General features: G+C 39.2%; 1 protein-coding gene across 1 annotated transcript; it reads right to left on the bottom strand.

Moving 5' to 3' along the window:
- Window positions 1-21: 21 nt before the first annotated feature.
- Window positions 22-7,018, bottom strand: LOC121422617. The gene is made up of 3 exons (XM_041617774.1): window positions 6,631-7,018; window positions 4,300-4,493; window positions 22-2,958 (listed from the first exon to the last, which is right to left on the bottom strand). Exons 1-3 carry the CDS (start codon window positions 6,974-6,976, stop codon window positions 1,516-1,518), a joined length of 1,983 nt encoding a protein of 660 aa, XP_041473708.1. The 5' UTR covers window positions 6,977-7,018; the 3' UTR covers window positions 22-1,515.
- Window positions 7,019-10,759: the final 3,741 nt, after the last annotated feature.

Genomic DNA, 10,759 nt, shown 5'->3' with positions numbered 1-10,759 from the left:
TTTATGCAACAGGCCCCAGGAGGGTGTTTCATGAAAAGACTTGTCAGATATTTTATACAGCAAGGTCTGTTTTATCTGATGATTTCCATGGTAAAAATCAGATACCTGTGCTGCTCAGCCAATCAAACTCAAGAAAAGGATCCAGATCTGAAAGCTTTGTGTCATCAAAAACCTACATGAGCATATAGGAGACTTTGGAATTAACTTGATTACTGTGCAGTTGCCCTTGCGTGTCTTCAACAGGGTTGTATTATGTGTACTAAAGTTTCCATGGAGGTTACCAACATTGCTGGACCCTGTCGAGTGGCGGACCGTGATCCCGGAGGAGACAAAGCATTGGAGGGGCACTGTATTGTTTGTGAACAATGCTGTGCCCCTCCAATGCTTTGTTTCCTCCGGGTCACAGTCCACCACTGACCCTGTCTTACAAAGATTAGTTATTGATCTGATAAAAAGCCAGCAATCCTAATACCGTATCTAGAATGGATATTTCAATTCTAGTGTTTTCTCTATGTGATACATATTCATGCAAGAATTGTGCATTTCGAATGGGACTGTAAGAAGAATTACAAGAATTATGACATGTGGCAATGGATCAGATTAATCACAACTCTGTAAAAAAAAGGTTCCGGGAGGTGTTTCACAAAGATTTAAGTATGACTTAGAATTGCAATTAAATGCCTAGTTGAGCGCAGCATAAAAGGCATGATCGCATTGATCAGATCATGCAGAAGCATAGGCAGCGGAGGGGGGGGGGGGCCAGATGGTCCAGTTCCCCCCCCCTAAAATAAAATTTTGGTTGATAACCTTTTTTTTTAACCTGTGTCCATCCCAAAATATTAGATGGACCCCCTAAATTTCTTGGCTTCCACCGCCAATGGCGAAGAGGACGCACAATCAATAAGATTGCCGTGTATATCATATACATGTGAGCATTTAAGTGCGACTCCAAGTCATACTTAAATCTTTGTGAAACACCCTCCTAGGTCCACCTATCCTTGTGATACATTTTGTTTCATGCTGGGCTCTTATGTTATCAAATAAATGAAGATAACAAAAATTTACAGTTTCTTTATGGGTATTTATTTGTGTTATTAACACTCTTATGTGCATGTACATAAAGTACCTTGAATCGGCCTGCAATTTGACAAAAAATATAACCAATAAAAATCGGTAAAAAGTACTGCATTGCAAAAGAAATCATTCAAAACCCTCTATTTCCAGTCATATGTAATACTTTTTTAAGAAACTTATTTCATATTAACTTTGCGACTTCAAATTAGCCTTACACATTCTATAATTAAAATCGTGTTATAATCAGAATTTTGATGATGAATTATCATTGATTTCCTTAAGTATATTATTACAAAATAGGTCTTACAGGGAGGGGGTAAATAGCCTAGAATAGCATTGGAACCTCTGATAGTTGATCTTTTCTCCAAAGTGTAAAAGAAAACTTTGATTGTAAAGTGGAGATTTGAAGAAGTCGTATATTTCAGCTATGAAGCTCCCTCATCACTTATCCAGCATGGCATCTGCTGTTGCATACTGCCACGTCTCGAAACCTTCCCTTGGGATTTTATTGATGGTCAAGCTGGTCACAGTGACAAATGGCTCGGACGTAGTGACCTGTTCCTTCCTGATGATGAATTGCTTGGTGCTCCTGTAGCATCCGTTCCTGAACTCTTCGACAGTGTCAGCATACCCTGATGGTCGCGGAATGGCCGAGGAAACACCGGCTTGCTTCTCCGATCCTACGGAACTGAACCGCAGTTTTCTGATGTTACTGTGGTTGGTGATGATGGTGAGAGGTCTTGGTTCCTGGGACCCATGTCTCAGACACTTCTCACATTGGATGTCTTCCTGCTCCACATGAAGTGGACAGTTATCGTTACCTTCGCCATCTGCTCTTGTCACTTTCAGTGGATGGTCGGCAAGGAACTTTCCAAGGACGTAATCTTTATCCGTCTCCTGCTTCTGGAGTTTCTTGAATAGAGCTTTCTGAGAAGGTCCGGTCTTCCGACGGTACTTTCCTATCCGCCGCTCTCTTCTCATCTTGTCCAGACTCCAGTTGATGTAGAGCTTACTGGTGTCGAAAGTGGCATTTCCTTGTGGTTTGGTGGGGCTGATGGGTTCGGGTGTGACGCGTCGTACAACATTGATGTATTCCAGGTTTGGCGAAAACGTTAGTGTCCGTTTGGAGTCCGGCCGCATTGAGGTAGGACTTTCTTGATCCGGGCTATTCCTCTCTTTGTCCTTTGTCCGATGATTGGGAGTAGCCAGGCAACTATGCAATGGGGAGGAGCTCTTTCTACGTGTCTCTGGTGTGCTCTTCTCTGCATCTTTCCTTGTCGGTGATGGCGTTAGTGACGGAAGACGCACTGACTGCGACTGTGGACAGTAGGAGGCACGTACTGCTTGCAGCGATGATTTGTAACCTTGTGTCCTGTTGGACTCCCTTGTGAAATACACCTGGCTACAAGGTGAATACTGTCCATTGTCCTCCTGATGGCATTGCAGGTGCTTGCCCTCGATGGCCATCCCATCATCGCCTTTCTGTTTCAATCCTAGCGTGAACCGGTTGCGCAGCACCAGAGGCAGACTGTAGTAGCTTGATGGGTACTTGACGATAGGATTCCGAAGACCACCGAGCAACGATTCGTCCTTTCGCTTCTTGAGCATCATCTCCGTTGGTGAACGTGATGGTGTGGGAGAGTTAGGAGGGTTGATCGGTGTTGCATGAATTATACTGGCATTGCTCTCTTTGGGCTCCGCTGACCATGCAAAGTCAAGAGAGCCATTGGGAGAAGCGGGTGGCTGTTTCTCGGGACTTTCATTCTGCTGAGCCAAGGTTTCTAGGCTGACCTTTGAACCTTGATGATGATATATAATCTCACTTAGAGCCTGCAAACTTGGAGCGTAGTAGGTAAAAGTAATCTTCATTGGTGCACCGTCATTCTGAAAAGATAATGAAGCAGAAGGAATGCAAGTTTATCTTTTGTGTTGTGTTTGTATGTATTGGGATAAGCTTCTTACAGGGGCCGCGGAACGGTTTTCAAAGTGGGGGGGTTGGGGCTGAGCCAAAAGTGGGGGGCTGACCATGCTAAAAATTACAATCATATGGTCATTTTTACGTTTTTGTACAGGGTTTTGGAAAAAAGTGGGTGGGGGGCTGAACCCCCCCCCCCCCGGTTCCGTGGCCCCTGTCTTAATACATAGATGATAATTGTTATGAGCATATTTAGGCAGCACCAGTCTTCTTTGGGGAAAAAGGCATACATGGAAATTACAGAGAGCATGTAAACTTATTATGATTAGTGCTCTACAGCGAACTGTAATAGTAGTTTAATTTATGAGTAAAGGTTATTCTAACTTTGGGGAATAGAACAATTCTGTATTAACAGAACATTCTTTATTCAGTACAAGATGTTTCTTATATATAGTTTAGTATATCTCTTTTTTGGTATTTGTTTCATTTCATTTGTTTTTTGTAATCTTTGATTACAAGTGTTCATTCAATTATTGGGGTAGAGAAGAAAAAGTGATTTTGCTTGTGAGGAGTTATCACTTTTATTATGTTTGCTTGTCAGAACCTGCCCATTTTATGGACACCCCCCCCCCCCCATTTTCTAATACATTCTGTATTTGCCACTTTGGCTAAGAGTGAACTATCCATCTGAAGAAGAAAAAAATTACTTATAAAAAACAACACTACAACATGATACAATACATTACGGCCTGTGCACCTGCCATGTTTCCTCTTTTCATTTGCACTTTTTATTTGCACCTCCCTTATCTCCCTCTTTCCTTTGCCACTTTACCCTCCCTATTATAATTTTGTAAGTCCTTTTTTTGTGTGTGTGTTACCACTGTAATTATTATCATTTGAACTACTTTCTCTTTTTTTTATTTTGACAATTTGTGGATAACTTGTTTTAAGTTTGTCTTCTGCGTCCGTCTCGATTTTTGTATATAGTTGTATATATAGTTTGTTTATAATTAGCAATGAAACTAAGTTTAGGGGCTTGCTTTCTTTACAAGCTTTTGCTTTTCTTGGCAAGTCCCTCCGTTCATTTCTTGTTTCTTTTCATTTATAAAATTACTGCAACAAATTGTAGTTTTGTTTAATTTATATTCAACATTTGTTACGAAATGTCATTGTTTTGTCTGTAATATATATTATATTGAATATGTATTGTTACTTTGATTGTATTTTGAAAAAAAAAATTGTTGAACGGAAATAAATCTAAATCTAAAAATGTGGGGGAGGGTGAGATTCCAGACAAAATAGGCCAGTACCTTCTTGTCGGCCATTCTCTGATGTACCGTTGGGTCATTCTTTTGAAAGACTTCGGTCGTGAAAGAATAGAGTTTCCCATCTTGAACAAGAGAGTAGTATGAGTATAGGAGACTGTCTAGGAGAGCTCCATGTGTCACGCGAATGGAGCTGAACTTCCGCCACGCCACGGAATGAACGAACGTCCAAAAGTTATCTGAAGAAAGAAAGTAATGTGAATCAATGTCCAAGTAAATTATATTTGAAGATATTTTATGTATTCACTATTTCATCTGTTCCTCATCATTCTTCCGCTACGCCACATAATGAACGTAAATCTAAAAGTTATCTACAGAAAGAGATGAAAGATTCTAAAACTAAATTCTATTTCAAGACATTATATGCATTCAACATTTCACATGTTTTCCATGCTTCCGCCATGCTACAAAATGAACGAAAGTCCAAATGTCATCGACAAAAAGAAATGTCAAAAAAGTTATCTAGATAATAGAGTGTCCAAAGTTATCTAAATAAATGTCCAAACGTTATCTAGTTAAATGTCCAAATATCTAATAATGAAACATCAAAAAGTTAGCTAAAGGGAGAAAAGAACAAGTGAATAATTTAATTTTCAAAGTAAAATCTTATCTATTGGACAGGGGCGGATCCAGGATTTTTCGAAAGGGGAGCACATTTTCCCGAGGAAAAAATTGAAAAGCAGTAAAAAAAAGTTTCAACCAAATTTCGTCCACGAAAAAAAAAAAAAAAAAATTCTTCACTTTCAAATGGGGGGGGGGCACACTCATTGGCGGCGGAAGCCAATAAATTTAGGGGGTGTCCACCTGAAATTTTGGGATGGACACATGTAAAAAATAGGAAAAAGAGCCCAAAAAATTTTTGAGAAGCAAAAAAAAAAAAAAAAAAAAAAAAAAAAAAGGTCATCAACCTAAATTTTAGGGGGGGACAACACACGTGTCAAGGGGGTCCACGTGAATTTAGGGGGGGACGCAGGAAAAAAAATTGACAAGCAAAAAAAAAAAAAAAAAAAAAAAAAAAAAAAAAAAAAGGTTATCAAGACAAAATTTAGGGGGGGACACGTCCCCCCCGCTTCCGCCGCCTATGGGCACACTTCTGTTTTAAATGCTAAAGATAATACACGAGATTTGTATAGCGCACTTTCCATCTTGATTAGATGTTCAATGCATTTTTATGTCACAGATTTTAATTGTGCTGTGCCCCCCCCCCTTTCCTTGGATCCGCTAGTGATTGGGAGACATATTATGAACTGGACAGTTCACATCATATTTCCGCCTTAAAAAAATGAATTGTAGGCTAATTGGTAAGTACTTAACGCTGGTTTTATGCAGTTTTACACCATGAAAAATTTATAGACGCTCTTTCGATCTTCTTTTTTTTTCTTTGTAAGGTCCAAGGCCTACCCCAGCCCGTGCACATCTCAGAATCTTATGTTTTGCACTTTTTTATACAAAGTCTCCATTTTGTTCTCAGAAATCTTATAAGCTTGCCCGATACAACAATACCAATATAGGACCAATATAAAATCATCCAAATTAATGCGTTATGCGTTTAATCGCCAATTTATTCAGTAACTTAACAGGAATTAATTCAGTTGACCAATACGTAACTAAGTGTAGTTGGTTATTGATGGGGTACCAGCCGTACCAGCAATTCTATTTCAGATCTGGCATCTTGTCGGACAAAAATGTTGGTGAAACACTGAGCTCAATTTTTGATATGGGAAATGTATTCGACACAAAGAAGAGAATGATTCTTTAAAATTAATTGACAGGAAATCTCTCCCCGAAGGTAAGGGGAAAAGGTTATCACCCAAAAAGTAGGGTCATCTCGTCCAAAATACATGTTTTATTTCGATTTTGAATGATATATTTTTTTCAATCATAAAATACCAAAATCTCTCCCTGGGAGATCCGCCCATGACTGAGTACTTTGCCAACTTTCGTATAACCGATTTTTGATGGAAGTTCCTTTAATCGATTTGCTTGATCTACCCTATCTTTTCTTTAGAATATATTCCCCTGGGTTTTTATTCTCTTCTTTAATGATTGATGTGCTTGTTGATGGTTATTGGACTGAACTCTCTGCCGCCCCTCTTCGGATATTTTTCTTCTGTTCATTTGATTTCTTTAAACAACCACAAGGACACTGGGAATGCTTTATAATCATCTCACACTTTATTCGTTTGATTGAACAAGTTTAAAGAAGAGTCTAGGCCTAGATCTATATGGCCGTCCCAGCTCCAAGTTCAGTTCGATTATAAAGCGAATTTAATCATTCTTCGGTCATAATTAATCCAAATTACCCGGGAAAATTACCTTCATTGAGTGACTTGCTCGACTGCAAGACATCCTGATCAAATCTTTCTCCCCAAATCAACGAAGCGGGCGGAACAGCCCCCTCATAATGATCACACTTCAGCTGTTTGACGTCTTCCTCCAAATTTCCCGACTGATAAAGTTGATGACTGATGTTAAAAAGTACTTGCTTGATCTGGGGGCGACACTTCATGAAAACGCGCGCTTTCTTGAACAATATTTTGTCGGCCTCGGCAGCTGAGCGGACCGCCGATGCCGCGCTTTGTAATCCAGTTATCAAACGCCTTTCTCGGTCGTTTGGAATAGTTTGCGTTTGTTGTAAAGATTTTTCGACTAAATATGCCATTTAAACAGGCCGAAATGTAGCCCCCGATTTCAAAGGACTTAAGACGTTTACATTTTTAATACTTTGCGTGCATCATATTAGATGGGTTTCCTCTATTCTTGGCTAATTAGCTTTGAAATATCCTTTTGTTGATGCGGCAGCTCTACATCGAGCTAGAAACAGGTGCATTTTTGTGACGTCACAATGCCGTGCGCCTATCATTAGGCTTTTTTAAAACGCGCAAAATCCACGTCATATTACACACGTCACAATAAGTGAAGCTCGGCAATATGGTAAAAAGTTAGTTTTCGCAAAGGTAGTAGAGTTAAAAAATAAAAGTAGAAAATATGGCTCCTTTATCAGCCTTTCTACTTTGAAAATGACAAATTTTGTTCCTCTATATACTTGGTCTATGTTCCTTTATCCCAGAAAGCTTTTACTACCACGAGTAACTTTGTGGGGCGACTAGAATCGTCACTGTAAAAAAAATATGACAAGGGGTTATTTTATAATTTTATCCAAAAAATATGTTCATTTCTGCTCCCTTATCTCAAGGGGACGATTACATAAAAGGGGGTTTATGTCCTAGAATCGGCACTTTAAAACAGTTGTAGGCCTACATAGATTAGTTCATGATTTTACAAATTTCCTTCATCTTTATCCTTTGTCCTACACCCGGAGTATGGCCTAACTTTGTAGAAGTGACTTAATTGAGTCATCATTTTTAAAGCCCCGAAATCGTCAGCTTTTTAAAGAAAATGGCAAGGTATGGGTTTGTGGGGCACTTAAGAAATGTAAAAAATCACGTTTTTGTTATCAAAATGGCAAAGGGTTAGTTCGTGATATTTTTTTAAAGAGGGATTATTTTATTGAAACGACATGCAGTGGCAGAGGCAATCACCATGAATCCACGAATGTTCACCCATAGCTCCTTTGTAGTATGTCACTGGGGCGAAAAGGGGGATCGCATAATGGCGGGAAATTTGAATTTGAATAGCGGTCGGGCAGACGATATCGAGAGTGAATGTATTTTGCCGAAAGGAATGCCGTGAATAAATTACGGCAACAATAGCAAAGACGTGACCTCTGAGAGAAAGGGACCGCATGGATTTAAAGATGGCTGATTTCGAAACTACTTGATATCGACAGATTTTCTTTTCCTGATATTACTGCGTATGAGATTGAAACATACAGGGTACAAAATAATGATGCAGGTGTAGAAAGCAGAAAATCATTTGGATATTCACTTTATTCAGCTTTTAACTTTTTATGGTCTTCAGAATTCACAAATACTCAGCTCTCAGACAAACTACATGTACATGTACAAGGTTGAAGAGCATGAAGAGTCAACTGCCAGGTTTCTTAGCATGGTGAAAAATGTTGTCTACTCTCTCAATAATACATGTATCAATGGTCCTGTTCATGCAGGACACACCCTAGCAACCAAACCAAAAATTGTTTCTATTCATTCTAAGCACCTTGCCTACAAGGTGCAGGCATACAGGTGCAGGCATACAATACAGGCTGACCTGTAACTTTCCATCATTCACTTCAGGCTCTATTTCCAAGAGTTATGCCTGCACCTGTTATTCATATCACTACAATTCTCCCCTACTTTATAATAATCTCCTCCTGGAGATTACAAGAAATATGATTCATAATAATCTACAATATTTAATAGTACATACACTTTCAATATTGTAGCATGGTTTGATTATTTTTCACAGGTATTATGACCTCTTTTTTTGGTAAAATTAGAAAAGTAATCTATTAATCTATAAATGTTTGGAATAGTGAAAAACTGAGTGACATTTTTTTTTTTTTTTTTTTTCAACTTTACAAAGCTTCAACTTCAAATATAGACACTGCTTCCTATAACTTCAAAATGGAATAATGGTGAAGTCAAACATGCAAACAAATAATGTTGATCAATAAATTTCAGGAATTTTTTCTTCTCTTTTTTTTGACAATTACAAATTGATATGCATTTTTTTTTCTTCTTCAATGTATAGGCATACTGGCACATGGTTGCATGGGAATAAAGTCACCATTTTCACATTCTATTTCCAATCAAACATTTATAAAAAAAATAATCAAATACATAAATTACCTATCTCAAAACAATTGAAATGCAGGTAAAGTTTTGTATGTCTTTAGCAAATTTCAAATGCTAGACTTTGGAAGTCTAAATGGATTCTGATGTTTACCCCGTGTGACTCGTGTACTTCTACGGAGCACAGGGGCAACAGGCGACTGAATTACAGGCATGGGGGCAGTGGAAGGAATCTCCCCTACATTGTAAACACTTGGCTTGTCAATCCCTTGTTTACACCCCCTAATTAACACTTCATCTGTGTCTGACTCTGAATCATCTGATTGATCAAAGTTTTGGGAAAAATGGGTCTCCCCTACTTTTTGTTTGTCAACATGGGCCTTAGAATTATGTCTATCTGACATCGATACCTCCTCAGAACCAACATCATCATGTTTATCATCATATTGCATTACTGGGGATATTCTCAACAGTCGGCGGTGTACCACCTTTTCATTTCCTCCTCTGACAGGCCTGATAGCGTAAACATCTTCTTCTCTATTATGCCATAAGACAACATACTGATCCCTCTCATATACATCTTTGATTTTGTGTCTACCAGGGAAAGCACATTTTTTCAAGAGTACTTGGGTACCAATAGGAATGCCCTTACCAAATGCTGGGGCCTTAGCATCATGCAGCCCTTTATTATGTGCAGCAGATTGCTTAACTCTTTCTTGCACAATCTGATTAGTCTGCTCCAGGAGTTCAGATTGTTGACTAACAAAATCTTGATTCCAATCACAATCTGTACGGCCCAAAATCTGATCAAGTGGTATGAGTGGCTCTCGACCGAACATTAGAGTATATGGAGCTATTCCAGTCGTGCAATGAGGGGTTGTGTTGTACACAAACACTAAATGAGACAACATATCTGGCCACCTATGCCTTGCCTTGGGATCTAAGGATTTAATCAATCCAAATAATGTACGATTAAATCTTTCTGTTTGACCATTTCCTTCTGGATGATATGGGGACGTGTGAGTCTTTCTTATCCCATACAATTTGCAAAGCTCCTTAACCACCTCCCCTTCAAAATTTCTGCCTTGGTCACTGTGTATTCTGTTAGGAATACCAAACTTTGTAAACCAATGATCTCTAAGTACCTTTGCAACTGTTACAGCATGTTGGTCCCTACAAGCCACTGCTTGGGTAAATTTGGTATACACATCAGTGATTACCAACACATCTTCTACACCGCCTAGTCCTTTATCAATTTTCACAAAGTCAATTGCCACTACCTCTAGTGGTCGAAAAGCTATTAGATGTCTCATTGGCGTTCTGGTGCGTGGTTGGGAGGCCTTAGCTATTACACACCGTGTGCAATTACTAACATGCTTATGCACTGATGCTGACATCCTTGGCCAATAAACACGCCTTCTAAGAAGAGAAAAGGTCCTAGTGACCCCTTGATGACCCCAACCATCATGGGCTCCTTCTAAAACCCTTACACGAAGACACTCTGGTAGTAAGTACTGAAAGATTTCACCGTGTATAGGATCATTTACATGCCTACAGAGAACACCATCCTTCTCAACAATCCTTGACCACTGCCACAACCATCGTCTAACTTCTGGTGGCTCTCTGATACCACTAACTACATCTGTTGGCTCTAAGCCTTTATCCCAACGTTTCCAAACATACTTAAGGACGGGGTCTGACCTTTGTAATGCTGTCACCTGACTTGGAGATAGAGATGGGAAAATCCCTGG

This window comes from Lytechinus variegatus, chromosome 10, assembly GCF_018143015.1.
Source record: "Lytechinus variegatus isolate NC3 chromosome 10, Lvar_3.0, whole genome shotgun sequence".
NCBI lineage: Eukaryota > Metazoa > Echinodermata > Echinoidea > Temnopleuroida > Toxopneustidae > Lytechinus > Lytechinus variegatus.
This window is presented reverse-complemented; position numbering and strand designations above follow the sequence as displayed.